This window comes from Notothenia rossii, assembly GCF_949606895.1.
Source record: "Notothenia rossii genome assembly, chromosome: 4".
NCBI classification, from domain to species: Eukaryota; Metazoa; Chordata; class Actinopteri; order Perciformes; family Nototheniidae; genus Notothenia; species Notothenia rossii.
The window spans coordinates 93,674,601-93,697,100 of record NC_136902.1 but is presented as its reverse complement, the minus strand read 5'-3'; the positions used below and the strand labels follow the sequence as shown (position 1 = coordinate 93,697,100).

Below are 22,500 nucleotides of genomic sequence, written 5' to 3'. Positions count from 1 at the left end.
ATGTCAGATCTTGAGTACATTTCCTCCGCTCACTCTGAATGGAGGGTGTATTTCTGTGGTGCAATCGGGAAATGTGACACCTTTATTGTTAGTTCGCTTTAAAATAATTCTTCAAGCTACAAATAATTCCCTCTTAGCCTCAAAGCTTCTAAAAGGACCCACAAACATGTGAGCGCTGATCAGAAAAGTCTTCAAAAGTAACTTTGATGTAATAGATGGTAGCGTCTGTTATTGCTTAGGGTCAGGCTTAGGGGAACTCTATTGGTGGGTGTGTTTCTGTGCTGCAATCTGGAAATGTGACACCTTTATTGTTAGTTCACTCTAAAAGAAACTTGAAACCTGAAGCCTTCCGAGGACACCTCCTCATCTCCACCGCTCCCATGTTTTCTTTTGTGTTGCCATAAGTTATCTCTCTCCGTTTGTGCGCTGGGCTAATGCTAATAATGCTAATGCGAGGAAAATAAAATAGCGGCTTCACGAAACCTTTTTGGAGTTTTACGGTTCTCAATCCGCTCAGCCAATCAGAAATGTATGTCATATTTTTCTCCCATGAAAGTACCTGCTCTCTAGCAGGGACGGAAGAGGGGCTGAAAAAGTTCTCATGAACTAAGTTCTAGTTCCGGATTTTTTTGGTGTGAACGCAATTTTTCGGAACTATGTCGGAACTAAAGTGGGAAAAGTACAAAGCGCCGATTGGGTGTAGTACTATCCTCTCTGAGGGATTTCTAAATCTAACCCCCGATGGTCTGATCTTTCAGCCGCTCTGCCCCAAAGAGCTCTGGCACTTTGTCCATCAGTGCTATGGGAACGAACTGGGACTGACCAGCGACGATGAAGACTACGTTCCCCCCGACGACGACTTCAACACCATGGGGTGAGATAGATACAAATTCAACAAACAGAAAATGTATATATAACCACAGTATAACATACATATATATAAATAGAGTGTATAAAGATTACACTGAGTGTGTGTGTGTGTGTGTGTGTGTGTGTGTGTGTGTGTGTGTGTGTGTGTGTGTGTGTGTGTGTGTGTGTGTGTGTGTGTGTGTGTGTGTGTGTGTGTGTGTGTGTGTGTGTGTGTGTGTGTGTGTGTGTGTGTGTGTGTGTGTGTGTGTGTGTGTGTGTGTGTGTGTGTGTGTGTGTGTGTGTCTGCTACCTTCAGGTTCAGCGAAGAGATTCCCAACGAAGAGAACGAGATCAACAACGACAACATGTCCAAGAGCAGCGCCGAGGCAAAACCTGAGGGACACAGCCCCACTCTGCATAAGAGGGTCCTTCCACTCCTCTGCCTCCCCACCACCCACGATACACCCATCACAGTGAGTCACACACACACACACACACACACACACACACACACACACACACACACACACACAACAAACATGTAGTCATCCGCCACTGAAAGTAGTCCCCTCTACACAAACTACATACTGATATACACCTGAACATCAGCAGGAGAGGACTCTTTAAAGTAGAGACACTACATACTGATATACACCTGAACATCAGCAGGAGAGGACTCTTTAAAGTAGAGACACTACATACTGATATACACCTGAACATCAGCAGGAGAGGACTCTTTAAAGTAGAGACACTACATACTGATATACACCTGAACATCAGCAGGAGAGGACTCTTTAAAGTAGAGACACTACATACTGATATAGCCACTATCTCTCCCAGTTCGACCTCCCAGTGGAGGAGTTTGCTGACTGCCTCCCTGACGGGGATCTTCTGGCTCTTCCTCTGCTGGTGGAGGAGAGGAGCATCGACCCCAGCCGGCCTGGAGCTCCTGTTCCCTCTCCGTCTCTCGACTTCAACGACAACGAAGACATCCCCACGGAGATCAGCGACTCCTCAGAGACACACGACGAGGGTGAGTGGTCAGATTGATCTTTACTGTCAGTAAAAGGACAATGCAGTGTATTTAGCATCAAGGGAAGCAGCTCGGTGTCATTTATAGGTTTTAGTAAATACATATGACTTCTTTATGAATAAAATAATTTTACTTTTTCCTCACATGCAAGTAAAAAATACAATAAAAAACAGGCCGTATCGTATGCATTAAATCCAAGAAAAACATTAATACATTATAAACACAATTAATAATTCTACATAATACAAACATATATTAAAAATATATATATATATGTATAATAATAATTTTGAATTAAATAATAATAACAGTAGGAATTTGAAAGTACAAAATTAATTTAAAAACAGGCCGGATCGTATACCTTAAATCCATAGCAACATTAAGAAAATAGGAAATAAGAATAATAATAATATATTATGAAAAAAATACAAATATAAATAATAATTTTACATAATACAACAAATATATAAAAGATAAAAATATGTTTTTAAAAATTTAAATAAAATAATAATAATAATTGTAGAAATTTTAAATCCTGTGATAGTTAAGGTTAAATTGATTGAGTATTATTAACAATAAACAAAGAAACAGGTTTTATCATACGTCTTAATCCAAAAGCAAAGGAAATATAAAGGTAAATGAATTATAATAATAATTGAATAAATTATTATAATTCAAGTTGAAATTAATCTCCATATATGTGAACAACGTTCTTATTCTTGTTAGAATGTGTCCCTTACCTTCATCTCATTGGACATGTTGTCTCATCTTGACTCGCAGGTGAGGTGCAGGCGTTTCAGGAGGATCTGAACGGCCGACAGCACATCAACGAGATCTACAAGTTCAGCGTGGACAAACTGTACGGCCTCCTCTTCAACGAGTCCTCGTTCATGGGAGACTTCATGGAGCAGCGTCGCTTCTCAGGTCAGTTTCTACCTACTGCAAGTAACGGAGTACAAATACTTTGTTACTGTACTGAAGTACATGTTTCTGGTTTCAGTACTTTACTCCAATACTTATTTTTCTGACGACTTTTTACTTTCTACTTCTTACATGTTGAACCCAAATACCTGTACTTTCTACTTCTTACATGTTGAACTCAAATACCTGTACTTTCTACTTCTCTCATTTTCCAAACAGGCTGGTTCCTTTAGTCTGAATGTGTGTTTGGTGGCGTGATCATTATTATTTAGAGTCATTGCGTGCCTATTGATTTGAACACGATCCGTGTATCCATCATTTCCTGGTCTTCTCTAAAGAAGAGGGACCAATGGAAACGTTGTCATGTTGCCGTTGGTCACCATGGAAACATTCATTAGCTAACAATGACATTATTGTTCTATTAATATAAAGGGAGGTCAGGTACTCTTTAAAACAGCTGCTAGTTATGGGTACTTTTTACTGAAGTACATTTCAAAGCCCTCTTTACTTTGACTTGAGTAAAGAAGCTTAGTCAGTACTTCTACTTTCACCAGAGTATTTTTAAACATGAGTATCTGTACTTCTACTGGAGTAGAGGATGTTTGAACTTTTCTCATCTCTGCCTACACCTGACCTCTTTAGCACACACACACACGCACGCCCGCCCGCCCGCCGGCACGCACGCACGCACGCACGCACGCACGCACGCACGCACGCATGCACACACACACACACACACACACACACACACACACACACACACACACACACACACCTGTTCACATCACAGGGTCATATTTTACAACCAGGCTTGGGGAGTAACAGACACTTCTTACGCTTCTAGGGACGGTCTTGCACTAATGTAAAACACTTTTTTTTTTACAGTTTTGAACTGACTGTTATTTTATATATATTGTTGGTTGTGCTTTTATGTATGACTTGAATGTGTGCATATTTACAAATGTGTCTGCTGATTGTGTATATATATATATATATGTTTATATACATATTTTTTATATATATATTTGTATTTTGTACTCTTCAGGATTGTGGGAAATGGTATTTTGATCTCTCTGTCTGTACATGGTCTGTACACACAAACTGAAAGATTGACTATAAAGTTTGACTTGATGTAGTGAAGGGTGTGGATGTGGCGCCCCCTGCAGGTGTATTTAACCCCCTGTGTTGTTGTTGTTGTTGTTGTTGTGTAGATGTGGTGTATCACCCGTGGAAGAAGGAGGATGCTGGGAACCAGACCAGAGAGATCATGTACACAATCTCACTTTCCAACCCTCTGGCCCCGAAGACAGCCACCGTCACCGAGACACAGGTAGGAGTGAAGGGGAGTGATGGAGAACAGGTAACCAGTGTTGGAGGAAGTAAAAGTACAACTCTTATTATAAGTTACATTAGGTTGGTTGGTGGGTAGGTAGGTAGGTAGGTAGGTAGGTAGGTAGGTAGGTAGGTAGGTAGGTAGGTAGGTAGGTAGGTAGGTTGGTTGGTCGTTAGGTAGGTAGGTAGGTTGGTTGGTCATTAGGTAGGTAGGTAGGTAGGTAGGTAGGTAGGTAGGTAGGTAGGTAGGTAGGTAGCTAGGTAGGTAGGTAGGTAGGTAGGTAGGTAGGTAGGTAGGTAGGTAGGTAGGTAGGTAGGTAGGCAGGTAGGTAGGTAGGTAGGTAGGTAGGTAGGTAGGTCGTTAGGTTGGTAGGTAGGTTGGTTGGTCGTTAGGTAGGTAGGTAGGTAGGTAGGTCGTTAGGTAGGTAGGTAGGTAGGTAGGTAGGTAGGTAGGTAGGTAGGTTGGTTGGTTGGTTGGTTGGTTGGTTGGTCGGTCGGTCGGTCGGTCGGTCGGTCGGTCGGTAGGTAGGTAGGTAGGTTGGTCGTTAGGTTGGTAGGTAGGTAGGTAGGTAGGTAGGTAGGTAGGTAGGTAGGTAGGTAGGTAGGTAAGTAGGTAGGTTGGTTGGTTGGTTGGTCGGTAGGTAGGTTGGTTGGTTGGTTGGTCGGTCGGTCGGTCGGTCGGTCGGTAGGTAGGTAGGTAGGCAGGTAGGTAGGTAGGTTGGTCGTTAGGTAGGTAGGTAGGTCGTTAGTTAGGTAGGTAGGTAGGTAGGTTGGTCGTTAGGTAGGTAGGTAGCTAGGTAGGTCGTTAGTTAGGTAGGTAGGTAGGTAGGTCGTTAGGTAGGTAGGTAGGTAGGTAGGTAGGTAGGTAGGTCGTTAGTTAGGTAGGTAGGTAGGTAGGTAGGTTGGTCGTTAGGTAGGTAGGTAGCTAGGTAGGTCGTTAGTTAGGTAGGTAGGTAGGTAGGTAGGTCGTTAGGTAGGTTGGTAGGTAGGTAGGTAGGTAGGTAGGTAGGTAGGTAGGTAGGTAGGTAGGTAGGTAGGTAGCTAGGTTGGTTGGTTGGTTGGTAGGTAGGTAGGTAGGTAGGTAGGTAGGTAGGTGGGTAGGTAGGTGGGTAGGTAGGTAGCTAGGTAGGTAGGTAGGTAGGTAGGTAGGTAGGTAGGTAGGTAGGTAGGTAGGTAGGTAGGTAGGTGGGTGGGTAGGTAGGTAAATAAAATAAAAATAAATATATTTTTCTCTTCTAAGGTCACGTTGTTCTGGTGTTTTATATAACACTCTCTTCCCATAGCGGTCCATTAACCCTCCTCTCTCTCTCTCTCTCTCTCTCTCTCTCTCTCTCTCTCTCTCTCTCTCTCCCTCCTCTCTCTCTCTCTCTCTCTCCCTCCTCTCTCTTTCTCCTCTCCTCTCTCTCTCTCTCTCTCCCTCTTCTCTCTCTCTTTCTCCTCCCTCTCTTTCTCTCTCTCTCCCTCTTCTCTCTCTCTCTCTCTCCCTCTCTCCTTTGTCTCTCTCTCTCTCTCTCTCTCTCTCTCTCTCTCTCTCTCTCTCTCTCTCTCTCTCTCTACAGACGCTGTATAAAGCCAGTCAGGAGAGCGAGTGTTACATCATCGACGCTGAGGTCATCACGCACGACGTGCCGTATCACGACTACTTCTACACGCTAAACCGCTACATGCTAACCAGGGTGGCCAAGAACAAGTGCCGGCTACGGTGAGCAAGACAAAAATATAGATTATAAAAAAATGCAAATAATAATTATACATATTAAAAAGAATATTAAAAAAATATATATACGTAATAATAATTCTAAATAAATTAATAATAATAATAATAATATGATTAGTAGGTTCAATTAATGAAGTAAAAGTCAAACAAAACAAAGAAAGAGACACAGAAAGAAGAATATCATAATTATTTCTTTATAGAAAGTAGTACTATTTACTACTTACTATATAAGCACCGTATCACGTATAAACTCCTTCTTCTGACCTACAAATCCCTCCATGCCCTCGCCCCCCAACGCCTGTCTGACCTTCTCCGCAACCACACTCCATCCCGGAAGCTACGATCGTCTGGACAGGATCTCCTCTCTACCCCCCGCACCAGGTTGCGGACTTTCGGTGACAGAGCTTTCAGTGTAGCATCCCCCACCCTCTGGAACTCTCTCCCCCCCGAAATCCGGAGCGCCCCAACCTTGGACACTTTCAAAAAAGCCCTCAAAACGCACCTTTTCACCAAGGCTTTCCCCACTATATAGTTAGTTTGATAGGTTTATTTTTCTGCTACTTGCTTGCCCCCCCCCTAACCTATCTGCCTCTTTTCCCCTACTCCCCCCCCTACCCGACTTGTAAAGCGACCTTGGGTTTCGTGAAAGGCGCTATATAAATATTATGTATTATTATTATTTATTAAAACGAATGTTTATTCATCAGATAGTTTACAGATTCGTGGTCAACTTGTATATGTTTTACTTTTTAGCTCTGTTTCATTTTGACTATTTTGAGATGTTACTATTATTTTCTACTCTTATTCACTCTTGCATTATTAAGATTGAAGATTCCACTTTATTGTCATGACATAGTACAGGTAATAGTAACGAAGCGGTGGGAAACGGGGAGCAGTGTAGGGAACGGTGCCTTGCTCAGGGACTCCTCGGTAGCACTTGGTCTTTCCGGGACTAGACCCGGTGACCTTCCAGTTGCCAAGCCAAGCCCCTCTGGACTTCACCACCACGCCCTATTATGCAGGCTTGCACACTGTAGCTGTGCATTTGACAATAAAGCTTTGAACTTTGAATAAAGTATTTCCCTACAGCTACATAAAGACTTTGTAATCAGATAATTGATCTATTTATTACTTCTCTTCTAATTGAATTGTATTTGTGTATTTATTCTCATTGTATTGGAGCTCTTGAGATCTATCCAGTGTTTGTGTGACCTTTGTGTTTGTAAAATGCTGTATGAATAAAGTTGTATGTGTTTGTCTCAGGGTGTCGACGGAGCTGCGCTACAGGAAGCAGCCGTGGGGTTTGGTGAAAGGGTTCATAGAGAAGAACTTCTGGAGCGGGCTGGAGGAGAACTTCAGACATCTAGGTATCTGTGTGTCCCCTCTTCTCCATGTCTCTTCTACATCAACATGTGTCCCCTCTTCATGTCTCTTCTACATCAACATGTGTCCCCTCTTCTCCATGTCTCTTCTACATCAACATGTGTCCCCTCTTCTTCATCTCTCTTCTACGTCAACATCTGTCCCCTCTTCCTCATGTCTCTTCTACATCAACATGTGTCCCCTCTTCTCCATGTCTCTTCTACATGAACACGTGTCCCCTCTTCTCCATGTCTCTTCTTCATCAACATGTGTCCCCTCTTCTTCATGTCTCTTCTACATCAACATGTGTCCCCTCTTCTTCACGTCTCTTCTACATCAACATGTGTCCCCTCTTCTCCATGTCTCTTCTACATCAACATGTGTCCCCTCTTCTCCATGTCTCTTCTACATGAACACGTGTCCCCTCTTCTTCATGTCTCTTCTACATCAACATGTGTCCCCTCTTCTTCATGTCTCCTCTACATCAACATGTGTCCCCTCTTCTTCATGTCCCTTCTACATCAACATCTGTCCCCTCTTCTCCATGTCTCTTCTACATCAACATCTGTCCCCTCTTCTTCATGTCTCTTCTACATCAACATGTGTCCCCTCTTCTTAATCTCTCTTCTACGTCAACATGTGTCCCCTCTTCCTCATGTCTCTTCTACATCAACATGTGTCCCCTCTTCTTCATGTCTCTTCTACATCAACATGTGTCCCCTCTTCTTCATCTCTCTTCTACATCAACATGTGTCCCCTCTTCTTCATGTCTCTTCTACATCAACATGTGTCCCCTCTTCTTCATGTCTCTTCTACATCAACATGTGTCCCCTCTTCTTCATGTCTCTTCTACATCAACATGTGTCCCCTCTTCTCCATGTCTCTTCTACATCAACATGTGTCCCCTCTTCTTCATGTCTCTTCTACATCCACATGTGTCCCCTCTTCTTCATGTCTCTTCTACATCAACATGTGTCCCCTCTTCTCCATGTCTCTTCTACATCAACATGTGTCCCCTCTTCTTCATGTCTCTTCTACATCAACATGTGTCCCCTCTTCCTCATGTCTCTTCTACATCAACATGTGTCCCCTCTTCTCCATGTCTCTTCTACATCAACATGTGTCCCCTCTTCTTCATGTCTCTTCTACATCATCATGTGTCCCCTCTTCCTCATGTCTCTTCTACATCAACATGTGTCCCCTCTTCTTCATGTCTCTTCTACATCAACATGTGTCCCCTCTTCTTCATGTCTCTTCTACATCAACATGTGTCCCCTCTTCTTCATGTCTCTTCTACATCAACATGTGTCCCCTCTTCTCCATGTCTCTTCTACATCAACATGTGTCCCCTCTTCTTCATGTCTCTTCTACATCAACATGTGTCCCCTCTTCCTCATGTCTCTTCTACATCAACATGTGTCCCCTCTTCTCCATGTCTCTTCTACATCAACATGTGTCCCCTCTTCTTCATGTCTCTTCTACATCATCATGTGTCCCCTCTTCCTCATGTCTCTTCTACATCAACATGTGTCCCCTCTTCTCCATGTCTCTTCTACATCAACATGTGTCCCCTCTTCTTCATGTCTCTTCTACATCATCATGTGTCCCCTCTTCCTCATGTCTCTTCTACATCAACATGTGTCCCCTCTTCTCCATGTCTCTTCTACATCATCATGTGTCCCCTCTTCTTCATGTCTCTTCTACATCAACACGTGTCCCCTCTTCTTCATGTCTCTTCTACATCAACATGTGTCCCCTCTTCTTCATGTCTCTTCTACATCAACATGTGTCCCCTCTTCTTCATGTCTCTTCTACATCAACATGTGTCCCCTCTTCTTCATGTCTCTTCTACATCAACATGTGTCCCCTCTTCTCCATGTCTCTTCTACATCAACATGTGTCCCCTCTTCTCCATGTCTCTTCTACATCAACATGTGTCCCCTCTTCTTCATGTCTCTTCTACATCAACATGTGTCCCCTCTTCTTCATGTCTCCTGTCCTGATCCATCTCTATAAAAACCTGTCTGAAAATAAGCTGATCAGATTTTGGCCACTTTATGATGTCATAACGATGTGTTGTCTTGTGTAACCATTAGCCAATCAGCAACCAGGGTAACCCCCCCCCCCTATAACCCCCTTAATCTCCTCCTAGAGCACCATTGAGTTCTTTGTAACCAAATGTCTCTCAGAGGGGCGTGGGGAGTGGCTCCTTATTTTCATCTAAAGTAACAGACAGAGAATCAGCACTTTGGAAACAGGGCTGAAACAGAGGGGATTATGGGTAATGCTGCAATGATCTGTTTGGTGTTTCAGCCAATCAGAGACAGGCTCTGGATATATCTGAGACCTGTGATATATTGATGAAAGAGAGGATGATAGGGGACCTTTAAAGTGTGTCCTTGTTGTGAAGCACTCTGAATTGCCTTGTGCTGAAAGGAGCTCTATGAACTCTGCTTCAGAACTGGAGCTCTCGAAGCTGGAGGACGTCCTGACCGAGGCCCACCAGCTGTCCCCCAAGGCGGCGAAGGGCTCTGCGGTGAGGAGGAAGAAGAGGCCGCTCCCTCACCTGCGCAGCCAACTCCTGGACGAGGCGCTGAACCCCGTCACCACGGCAACGGACCAGGAAGTGATTCAGAGGATCAAACAGGTGGCGGGATCAACGCAGACGAGACTCCAGAGTCCGGAGAAACACCTGGCTCTGTACAGCGTGTCCAAGCTGCTGCTCATCATCAGCTTTGTGTACGCAACACACACACACACACACACACACACGCACACACACACACACACACACACACACACACACACACACACACACACACACACACACACCAACACGCACACACACACACACACACACACACACACACACACACACACACACACACACACACACACCCTCACTCACTCACTCACTCACACACACACACACACACACACACACACACACACACACACACACTCTCAGACACACATAAGTCAGAATTTTGAGAGGAAAGTAAGAATTTTGCGATATTCAGAAACAGTTAGACTTTTGAGATCTTGAGAAAAGTCACTGAATAGTAAATTCCCAAACATGAGTTATTTGGATAAATGAATCACATATCGGTCATCCGTGTGGTGTCACGCCTTAAGGCATTTCATAACTTAATAACAGATCATTAAAAACTAAAAAGCAGTTTCTTAGTCAGGTAAATGTCGATAAAGCCGGCGATGCTATCTAGTGTAACAGCAAGTACTCTATAACTGGAAGTAGCAGCACAACATAAGGCCATGTGGTGGCGCTCTAGAGCAGTGAAGCACGAGGTGAATTAGAACTTTCTGTGTTTCATTTCCATTCGACTGTGTTTTTGTGTAATTGACATTTTGTTATTTTAGTTTTGTTCTTGTGTCTTGAGTGTAACTTCTCTCTCCTCTGCTCTCATTGCCATCCATAGGATCTGTCTAAGGTACATCCTCCCATCAGATCAATATGTTAGAAAGCAGAGTTGTTCAGATTAGCGTCCCGAGGGTTTCTCAGCGTCTGTTGTTTTGTTTACACTAAGTGTTCCCTATACTCACATCTGTGTTATGAGATTCCTTTAGTATAGATGTTGTTTAGATGTTTAAATCGGTTCTGTTTTTTGTTGCATCCATTCACATAGTTTTTAATTCTCGTCATTTTTCATTTTCTCGGTTAGACTTTAGTCTCTTGGGCATTTTTCCATATTGTTCTTTAAAAGAAACTCTGTTGCGTCTTCTGTCCCGCCCCTTTGCATAGTTTCTTTGTTTTTTAATTCTCATAATAGTTCGTAGCTAATATTTATTTGTTGGTCAGTCTCTTTTGTTTTCCCCCCGGTTTATATTTTCATTTTCCCGAACCACTATTGCTAAATATGGCCCGACTGATTTCCTTCTTGATAACTCATAATATTGATTTTGTTTGTTTCTTATCATTGCTGTTTCTTTAATTCTGCTTCATGGCTTAGTTTCATTGTGCTGTTGTTTCTTTCTCTTCTTCTTTCTTGTGGTTTGCTTACGAATTCCCAATGTCTGTATTGTGTTGATGTTATTTAATATCTAAAAACCCTTCTTATTATGAATTGGACTTGTGTGTTTGCTCCTTCAGCCTGGTGCTGCTGGTGTTCCTCAACATGATGCTGTTCTACAAGCTGTGGATGCTGGAGTACTCCACCCAGTCCCTCACCACATGGCAAGGTCTGCGGCTGCATGAGAGGTACACACACACACACACACACACACACACACACACACACACACACACACACACACACACACACACACACCTTCAATTTCCACAACACTCAATTATTAGCAACGATTGCTAATTTGCTGCTTTTACTTAAAGTCTGAGTGCTTCCTCCACCTCTGTTTTGAGAGAGAGTAAATGGTTCATTGATATCTCTCGCCATTTTACAATAAAAAAACATGTTATTATTGTCTTTTTGCCCAAAAGAGGTCAAACGAAAATACTCATACATCACACACACTGTCAAACGTACACATTAAACTCTGTCCATATGTCCGTTGATGCGTGGGACAGGAAAATGGAGCTTATAAAACCTCCCCTGAATCGCTCTGGGCTTAATGCAATTTACCAAAGTGTTTGTTGGCAGACGCTCAAAATTGAAGTCATGATTCGGTGGCTGCGCCCTGATGTTGCTGACGTGTGTGTGTGTGTGTGTGTGTGTGTGTGTGTGTGTGTGTGTGTGTGTGTGTGTGTGTGTGTGTGTGTGTGTGTGTGTGTGTGTGTGTGTGTGTGTGTGTGTGTGTGTGTGTGTGTGTGTGTGTGTGTGTGTGTGTGTGTGTGTGTGTGTGTGTGTGTGTGTGTGTGTGTGTGTGTGTGTGTGTGTGTGTGTGTGTTCCAGTAAACTCCCTCAGACCCAGATGGAGTGGGCTCAGCTCCTGGAGGCGCAGCAGCGTTTCCACGACTCGGAGCTGCAGAAGTGGAGAGACATCATCAAATCATCCGTAGTGCTGCTGGACCAGGTATGAGAAGAGGCGTCTTCAAAATACTCGCTACGGTTCGTAAGGGTCAATGTGCAGAGAGGCGGGCTTTATTGAAACAAGAATACTATATAATACAATACTATCCAATTGGACTCAATATGGTATGATACAAGTCGATACATAACGATGCGGTTCACGATGCGGCTCATAACTATAAGATTTGTCAAGTTTGGATACGATTCATTACGATACAATACAATTTGATACCATACGATCCGATACTTTTCGATATGCTACGATTCGATATAATTCGATGCAAATCGACACAATGCGATTTGATATTGATACGATAAGACACAACTGGATACGACTCGATACAATTTCATACAATGCGATTCAAAGCTATTCAATATGTTACGATTTTATACAATTCGACACATTACGATGCGTTTCAATACGTAACTATACGATTCATTACGATACAATTTGATACGATTCGATATTGATACAGTAAGACACAACTCGATACGAATTGATACGATGTGATTAATTGTAATAGGCTTTGATACGGTACGATACGATAAGATGCAATTTGGTACCATTTGATTCGACTCATCCATTCAATACAATTCTATACGATTGGAAATCAAAGGACATGACTAGATGTGAAGACTCAATATGATACACACCAACCAATAGGGTTCGATGCATCGACTCTTTATGGTGGATGTATACTCTCTGCACCACAAAGAAAGGATTCATGTGTTTATCTTAAAGGAAGTGAGGGAACAGAAATATGTTTAACACTAGAACCGCCAACGGGTAAATTTTACCCGCAGCTGTTTTTTTATTGTATGTAACTTTTGTTCAATAACATATTAAAGTCTCCCAGTCCGTGACTTTTCCTGAAAGTGTGTTATGTAGCACTCTCTGTTGTTAACAATTGTCAATATGAAGTCAGATTGAAAAAATCACCAAAAAAAAAGCCATTTATACCCATATCCGCCAGCGGGTAATATTTACCTCATAGAAAATGCAAAGTAAACATGACGTGTTGCTATAGCAACGCCTTTTGTCTACTGCGGTTCCTTATAGATAGAGAGATAGATTGAGAGAGAGAGAGAGAGAGAGAGAGAGAGAGACAGAGATAGATAGATAGATAGATAGATAGATAGATAGATATATTGATAGATGGATAGAGAGAGAGATATACAGATATATAGTTATAGATAGTGTAACATCTTGGAGAATACAAGATCTTGGATGACTGAGCTCACGTTGAGGACGTAATGCATGTGTGCAGGTTACGTGCCAGTTGAATAAAGATGGACACTCGGAATGAGAGTAGTCCGCGTCGTCTGTTTATGTAGACAATTATATGTTCATAGAACAGAACATTACAGATATATCGATAAAGAGAGATAGAGAGATTTGTACCTAAACAAAACACAAGTCTAACACCAAGCGTTTAAATCAGAACTCTTAGCGATATTTTAAACTTCATGCTATCTGCACAAACTATGTCATATGAAAAGCTGAGAGTCCACAGATTCTATTGGTATACGTTTCATCCCTGTGCGATCAAAACTCACTGTTCTGTATGATAAATAAAAGAACATTGTACCTTGAAAATCTATAGCGGGTACATTTTACCCGTTGGCGGTTTTAGGTATACAGCGACCTCTGGCGGTCCTAGTGTTAACAAACAAGCGGCCTGTCTTTTCTCCTCTTCCTCCTCCGCAGATGAAGGACTCCTTGCTGAACCTGCAGAGAGGCATCGGTCTACGGGACTTCAGCTCCGAGGCGGAGGAGAAGAGAAGTCGATACCACTGAGCGACCCACCAGGCCATGCGGCGTGCTGTGCAATACACTGTAGGACCTGTGTGTTTGTGTGCAGGCAGCAGAGAGGACAAGGGGGCGGGACCGACGGGGAGCTGGTCCAATCGGAACAAAGCGAGGATCAGTCGTCTCCAGCGCACAGGGGGAGGAAATCTCAGACAGGAAGTGCTCCTCCTATCACACGTAGGAACTGAGGCGTCACCCAACAGCACTGAGGCATTGTGGGAAGGTCTCTGCAAGCCATGTGGAGCAGAGAGGAAGAGGGAACACTTCTGCATGCATTTAGACAACATAGCTCCCCTCAGTCAGTGTCCGTGTGGTCCAGTTCCAGTCTGTGTGTCAAACTAAAAGAAGAACAGAAGACCAAGGATGTCCTTTCCAGTCTTAACGATGCTCTCTAGACTGTTCCTAACCCGCCGTCGCCCTACAGGTCCTCGCTGCAGAATCCCTTCACTCACCTCCATGTGGTCAGAGGACAGTGTTTGTCCACAACCAAAAAGGAAGAGAAGGTTGTGAGCTTCTCCTGCAGTCCCTGTTGCCTTGTCTCCGTCGGGGCTGGATCCCTGTCAGACTGTTGGAATATTTATAGAGACTGAGACCTAAAGCCAGTACTTTTAACACAATTCACACAATCAGTGCCCCAGTGTTAGCCACCGCTCATTACCCTCCTCTAATGAAGCAGAATGTATTATCCTGGACTAAGAGGCCAGACGTTGATCAATACTTATTGATTTTTTAAAAAGGGGTGCTGCAGCAAGACCAATAGGGAGACCTGTGTTCCTTCATGTTTTATTACTAAACTGTGATTATATCTCTTTGAAAATGTTTCAAATTCTATGAATATATTTGAAATATATAAGAATATTTCATTATTTAATATATATATATATTTCAAAATATATAAACATTACCTATATTTATTGTTAATTTATGTACATACAGAAATTATCAGAGCTCTAGACCGGTTTAAGAATTTCTAACTAAAGTGTTTTCTTCTAAAAAAGCATGCCAGATATGTCTGTGACATGTCCAGTGTGCAAGGATGATTCTGCATTTGCGCGATTATAAGCGTGCACGTGTGAGTGTGTGAGTGTGTGAGTGTGCGTGCGTGTGCGCACAAGTGTGTGCTGTAAAGTGTGACATTTGTACCATTCCACACGTGTGTTTTTCTTACTTTTAATTTTCTGGCTCCTGCAGCCAGACTGCCTTTTGTAATGCTGATGCGTTTGGATGCCGCCTTGCATTCGCCCCACCGGGTGCAGTTTACAATCGAAGAGTTTTGTTCCAAAATGACATATCCAACATTTGAAAACAAAGTTACACCTACTTAAACAATGATTGACTTCTTCAAATATGAATTAAATAGTGTTTGACACACAAGTGCACATTCAAAAGGAAGTGAAACCATTGATCTACATTTCAAGCTAGATTATTTTTGTCTTGTAAAAGGATATAAAACATTTTGGAGATGAACCCTTCATTTGCCGTCTTTGTCGATGTCACCACACGGGTGGCTTGATGAGTCTTTGCTAAAGGAATAGTTTTCAAATGAATTGATAAACTTCACTTCTTGCTGAAAGTTATGTTGAGTTGTAATGTTGATACCACTTTTATGTCAGTACGCTAAATATGAAATTAGAGCCAGCTGCTAGTTAGCTTAGCAACCATTTCCTGTCAATATGTCTACTTTCTTCGGGCTCTACTGGCTAGCTGTTAGTTAGCAGCATGCTTGCAAGCCTAGCTATTTGCCTTTAGTATTGCTAAGTCAACCAACTAATGGCTAGCTGCTGGTTAGCTAAGCCTATATATTAACCAGGCAGTATGCTAGCAAGCCTAGCTGTTTCCCAATTGTTTAAGTTAAACCAACCATCTGCTGACTAGCTGTATGCAAGCCTGGATTAGCTAGGCAGTATGCTAGCAAGACTAGCTATTTCCCCCTTGATATTACATTACATTACATTACATGTCACTTGTTAGACGCTTTTATCCAAAGAGACTTACATACTCAATGCTGTGGACAATCCCCACAGGAGCACTTTGGGGTGAAGTGTCTCAGGGACACAACGACATGCTGACTGCAGTGGGGTTTGAACCTGTGCCAGCACCAAGGCTCAATCCACAGCGGCCCACGCCTCCATGTGGCGATATGTCATTTTTAACCTTAGCCTGGCTCTAGCTACATATTGACCTTGTATAATGAGAGTGGTATCTTCCCATAAAACTCTCAGCAAGAAAGTAAATAAGCATATTTCACAAATTGTCACAAAACTATTCCTTTAAAAACACAGATGATACTCTCCCTTCCCCCGTTTCTGTCTTGGATGCAATGAAAGCATGAAAAATGAACTTTAAAAAATGTAACCAAAAGAAAGATGTAGAAATGATCATGTTTTGTTAAGTGAAGTATTTATCATGTATGTCATGTATTATATATACTGGGTTAGAGCATCTGTTAAGAGTTTGTCAACAGAGACCCCTGACAGCTGACAGATATTAGGGACGAAAGCATTTCCAAAAATAAGAAAGACGTTGTTGTGTTTAAAAGAGAAAAAGAGAGAGAATGCACTTTAAAGCCTTTTCAGGTGAAGAATGAAAGAAAGACAGCAGCGGTTTAGTTAAGAGACGACAGGGTGGTGTGTTGTAGTTCATTTGACAATCACAATGGTGGTTTACAACTTCCAAACTCACTAGAAAAAGCTGGATTTTGTTTTTTACTGCTTACAAATGACTTCTGCTATGCATTATGTCAGGGGTGTCCAACTCAATTTAATCGCGGGGCACATCAGCATTATGGTTGCACTCAAAGGGCCGGTTGTAACTTTAAGACTATATAAATATACATATATATAAAATAATGTATTATATTACATTATTGTCTCTGCATTGGATTATTATCGGAGAGGGTAATGACTTCATAATTAACTACGCCTGAAAGCAGAAGTCTCTTCATAACGCATGTCACAAAATGAGATGCATTGTGGGACATGTAGTGTATGGACAACGTGCTTCTGTAAAGCGGCATTTAACCGTATAATAAACGTATTATATTCTTTGCAAGCTATGGCAGGCTACATACAAATGAAGCCTTGAGTTTGACACCCCTGCATTATGTGAATCCCTTTCAACGTCACATTCAAAAAGCTCAATGTAGGACTCACACACACTCACACACGCATTAATGAGTGATGTGTGTGAGGGAGTAGCATCTTTACTGTGTTTCTGACTGACGTATTGAGAGCAGCTTCAGGACCGGACCCCTGCTGTGTGTGTGTGCATATATTAGTTTTGAAGAAGGCACTGAAGAGAACCTTAAGACCTGAATGTGAGAGGGTGGAAGTGCTTTCTGTTTTAGAGAAATCACTTTCACCGTCCTGATAGATTACAGTGAAGTAATGCTTAATGTGTATGAGGTACAGACACACGTGACGGCGTGTTTGAAATGCTTTCAAGTGTTTGTTTTGGATGAAATGGATTTTGTTTTTGTTTTCAAAATGCTTGAATTACATTTGTTCTGTTTTAAAGAGGACATTCTCATTCTGTTTTGAAGGAGAAATTGTAAACGCTTGATTCAGTCGATTGTTCTCCCTTTGTTTTATTGACCGGATTTTAATCTCGGGACACTGAAATGTGATTGAAGCGAGTCCTGAGCGTCATTTTTAATATAAACGCTGTAAATCTGCACGTCCTCCTCAATCCAAATTAGATTTACACTGGAGCCTCGCAGCGGAGATCAATTTCATTTCACAAATCTCCACAATTATGCAAATCACATAATGCCACCATCCCTTTCAAACGTTCCCATTGGTTTCCAACGTGAAATAATCCAAGCGGTGAGCTCCCACAGGAACCACCAGTCCGGTGTATTTTGCGTTTTTAATCTCCTTCACTGAGTTACCCACGTGACTGATTACTATCGCTGCACAGCTGTGGAGCCGAGCAGGGTGCCACCGCTTTAAGAAATGAACGAATTGTGCGCTTCATTGACTGCATTCATTGGCATGTTCCTTGCAGTGGGTGCAACACACACACACACACACACACACACACACACACACACACACACACACACACACACACACACACACACACACACACACACACACACACACACACACACATCCCAGCTCACAGCCTCGGTTAGCACACGGGAGTAATCACACCCGCCGTGCTGAACGTTATCAAACTCATAGCGAGTGCTCTTCTTCGAGTGATACAATGTGTAGTTCTGTAAGTTTGTTTTTATTTGGAAAATGTTTTGATCTCTAGAGAAACTTTGAGTGAAATTTCTACTTGAGATGAATATGCTGTATGTATATGTTGTGTATATCTGCAGTGCGCACACACACACACACACCCGAACACACACACACACACACACACACACACACACACACACACACACACACACACACACACACTGACAGAAGAATCAAGCCTGCGCTGCGCGTAGGTTTTCTTGCCGATGACTCTGCCTCATGTAGACTGAAGATAAAGTGGCTTTCTGGTTCATGTGAAGTAGAGACTGGAAGAATGAATAAAAAAATATATAATAAACAAACATTGTCGCTTTTTTTGGAGACTTTATTTATACTGGGTTTTGACAAATTGAACTTATTTCATAAAATATGTAACGCTATATTTTTAAACGTAGTGCAGTTGGTTTATTAGACAATAATAATGTGTCGACTTTTAATTAAAGGGGACCTATCAGGCAAAATGCACGTTTGTACGTCTTTTCTACATGAACATGTGTCCCCGGTGTTTTAGGGAACTCACCAAGTGTCAGAAAACACAACCCTCTCTATTTTCCTCCATACCCAAATCTCTTAAAAAGGGGCTGCAACGGATCTGATACAGACTGATCCAGATTTGAACACTTCTGTGACGTCACAGAAGTGGCGTTACGGCTATTGGGCCAGCTCCACCGATCAGGAGGAGACAGCCACGGACATTGCCGTTCAAAAGCGCTGGAGACGCTGTAGTACATATGCCAGGCCTGTAGATGGTGCTGTAGTCTGCCACAAAAGCAGAATCAGCCCCATGCAAAAACAGGGCTAAAAAAGAGCAAATAGAGCGAAATGATGCATGGCTAAAATGCATGATCTGTTTGTTTTTGTTTTTTTTTAAACTTCGCAGACATGTTTTATAGGTCTGGCCCAACAATATATTATTCAAATATAGCATGATAGGTCCACTTTAAAGTAGAGAAACATACATATAATTTAAAGGGACACATTTTGATAGTAAATACATTTCTTCTTTGATATTGAGGTCCTCCAAAAGTAAGATAAGATAACTTTTCACAAATGTTTGATTTTTTCCAAAATTTCTCATCATTCTGACATTATTCTCAAAATCCAAACTTTTTTACTATTTGCTGAAAATCGCAAAATTCTGTAATTTTCCCCGAAATTCAGACTTTTTATGAAAATCAAAATATTCTGCCTTTTTTTCAAAATCTAAAAATTCTTATTTCTTAAAATTCGGACTTTTCTTCTTTAAATTCAGACTTTACTCTCCGAATCAAAAAATGATTACAATTTTCAGAAAACCTCAATATGTTGACATTTTCTAAAAATTCTGACTTTTTTGAGACTTGATTCTGGATATCGAATAATTCAGAATCCGACGTCTCTCATTATTCTGACATTTATTCTAAAATCTTTTTCGCGTCATCCGTCACTCAGTGAGGCCGGTGCAGGTCGCTGAGACACAAACACCTGGGAGGGTTAAGATTATTTAAGGTGAAGCTGCTAAAGACACTAATATAATTTTTTTTTTTTTATTGCCAAGAAAAATCTACAAGAGATTGTACAGTGCAATCAGAGAGATACAGTATGTCCACGTTTTTGAGCAAGTCCACGAATCCAGTCTTTGTCAAGTCTGTCACCACCTTCACGCAGCTGCTGGCGCCACTTCGTCCGGTCCTCCGCCAGCCTCAGAAACATCTGTAATATAGTATGTCACTGACTTTTATATAAGAACCATTAATAAAAACAGACACCAGATCTAAAGGGTTTGTTTGTTTTTTGTTAAATAGATAGCTAAATGTATAGTCTAGTTTGATATATATATAGTTTGTTTAGCTAACTGAACAGTCATTGTTTAAAATTCTGCTTTTTACTCAAAATTCTGGTTTTTTACAGAAAATCAAAAAATTCTGACTTGATTCTGAAAATTGCACAAATGGCAACATTTGAACTATTTATGAAAATCTGGAAATATCGATTTTTTCTTTACTTTTTTCTTAAAATGCTGACTTTTTCTTAAAATCCCAAAATTCGGACTTTTGTGAAATCAAAAAATTCGGATTCGAATTCTCCCTTTTTTCTCAAAATAAAAAAGAATTTCCTAAAAATTCTCACTTTTTTCTCAGAATCACAACTTTCTTTTACTGTTTTCTGAAAATCTGAAAATGTTGAATTTTTCATAAAATGTGAACTTTCTGAAAATGTCATAATCTTGATGTTTAAAAAAAAATCTCGAAATTCTGTATTTTTCTAAAAATCTCAAAATCCGGACTTTTTTTAATCTAAATCTTGACTTTATTCTAAAAATCACAACATTAGTACTACTATATTTTGAAAAACTAAATTCAAAATTCGGATATTGAATAATTCATAGTAGGTGAATATATAGGCTCATTTTGAATGCAGGACTTTAACTTTGAACAGAGTATTTTTACAATCCCACTGAATGAATGCCTTTACTTGCATTCTGTTATTGCATCATGTCTGCATTCTTGTTCTGTGTTTCTGCGCCGCGGCTTAAAGTCCTTTCAGGAAAATGAACCTTTATGATTTACTGCCTGGAATAAAACCCGTGCCCTGAAGGAGTCCATTAGTCCCGGGCCGAGATGGGTAAAAATGGGTGAGGTCGTAATGAATCAAAGGGGGAGGGGACCGCGTCATGGAGCCCCTCCCGTCCAATGGAGGCTAGGATTGGACTCTTTTCTCTCTCTCCGGGGGGGCGGGGCTCCGTGTTTGACAGCTGCTCAGACAGAAAATGTAAAGCGCACATCGATGTCTGGGAACATGCTGCTCCACACAGGGATCTGGATGATGCAACATGAGCTTTTATAGGCTGCAAATATCCTAAATCTGCAATAAAATCACGAGGAAATAATTCACTTTTTTTTGGGTCGCATGTGAGGATTTAGAAGTTCCGTTAAGATGCACCGCACGTTCTCCTTCCCGGTGATCGTGGAGCGCAGCCGGACCAAAGAGCGCCTCGAGGCGAGTCTGACCGAGCTGCACGAGCTGGAGCTCCGCGCGCAGAGGCAGGAGAGCCTGGTGCTTCGCGCACTGGCTCTGGGAGACCCTCCTCTGAAGAGAGACCCTCAGAGAGACCCTCCTCCGCAGAGAGACCCTCTGAGAGACCCTCAGAGAGACCCTCCTCCTCACAGAGACCCTCAGAGAGACCCTCTTCCGCAGAGAGACCCTCAGAGAGACCCTCAGAGAGACCTTTTTCTGCAGAAAGACCTTCACATAGACCCTCAGAGAGACCTCTTACTGCACAAAGACCCTCAGAGAGACCCTTTTCCGCAGAGAGACCCTCACAGAGACCCTCAGAGAGACCTCTTACTGCACAGAGACCCTCAGAGAGACCCTCAGAGAGACCTTTTTCTTCAGAGAGACCCTCTTCTGCAGAGAGACCTTCAGAGAGACCCTCCTCCTCACAGAGACCATCAGAGAGACCTTCTTCTGCAGAAAGACCCTCAGAGAGACCCTCCTCCTCACAGAGACCCTCAGGGAGACCATCTTCTGCAGGAGTCCAGCAGCTTGGGGCAGGAGAACCTGACTCTACGGAGGCAGCTGGTGAGAAGCCTTTTACTCTCTCAAAGACTTAATTTTAATATCTTGAAAATACTAAAATGCTGTGAAAGTAGAATAAAAATACTATGAAAATACGACACTTTTTGTAGTAAATACTTTAAAAATAAAAACAAAACACACTATAAAAGAAGAAAAAAATACTATACAATTATAAAAAATACTTTGAAAATACACTGTAAATAGTATTAAAAATACTATAGTAAAAATACTTTAAATAAACTATAAAAATACGATTAAAATACCATAAAAATGAAATACAAATTGCTAAAATACTATATTGGAAATACAGAACAAAAAAAAAATGCAAATCCTTATTTAAATCCATAAAGCCTAAACCTCTTCCTCCCAGTTGTGATGTGGTTCAGTCTGACCGCTGCGTGGACTCTCCTCTGCCGCCTCTTTTGTCAGAGCTGACCTCTGTCTGCAGGAAAAGTGACTTCACTTGATTAATAGCTGCTCTGGTTGAAACGAGATGTTTGGCTGTGAGGAACCCAGAGGGCGGAGCAGCACACACACACACACACAAACACACACACACACACACACACACACACACACACACACACACACACACACACACACACACACACACACACACATCTCTAACGGCCCATTGTCTCCTCGTCAGGGACTTCTGTAGCTCACTGCTCAACCGGCTCCTG

General features: G+C 41.9%; 2 protein-coding genes across 21 annotated transcripts in view; both read left to right on the top strand.

Annotated features, from left to right (window-relative positions):
* Nucleotides 1-18,561, top strand: part of gramd1bb (GRAM domain containing 1Bb) — a 186,377-nt gene extending 167,816 nt beyond the window's left edge. For all 20 annotated transcript variants that reach the window (XM_079678500.1, XM_079678490.1, XM_079678499.1 and 17 more), the window contains 11 exons: nt 759-874; nt 1,166-1,322; nt 1,690-1,882; nt 2,663-2,806; nt 4,015-4,133; nt 5,695-5,837; nt 7,116-7,219; nt 9,674-9,953; nt 11,323-11,430; nt 12,083-12,203; nt 13,908-18,561. In XM_079678500.1, coding sequence (XP_079534626.1) covers nt 759-874; nt 1,166-1,322; nt 1,690-1,882; nt 2,663-2,806; nt 4,015-4,133; nt 5,695-5,837; nt 7,116-7,219; nt 9,674-9,953; nt 11,323-11,430; nt 12,083-12,203; nt 13,908-13,997 — 1,575 coding nt within the window. In that variant the 3' untranslated portion in view covers nt 13,998-18,561. The remainder of the gene's footprint in view (nt 1-758; nt 875-1,165; nt 1,323-1,689; nt 1,883-2,662; nt 2,807-4,014; nt 4,134-5,694; nt 5,838-7,115; nt 7,220-9,673; nt 9,954-11,322; nt 11,431-12,082; nt 12,204-13,907) is intronic.
* Nucleotides 18,562-20,764: 2,203 nt separating this feature from the next.
* dact3b (dishevelled-binding antagonist of beta-catenin 3b) overlaps nt 20,765-22,500 on the top strand; it is a 10,592-nt gene continuing 8,856 nt past the window's right edge. Inside the window, exon 1 of the mRNA XM_079673913.1 lies at nt 20,765-21,820. Coding sequence (XP_079530039.1) covers nt 21,176-21,820 — 645 coding nt within the window. The 5' untranslated portion in view covers nt 20,765-21,175. The remainder of the gene's footprint in view (nt 21,821-22,500) is intronic.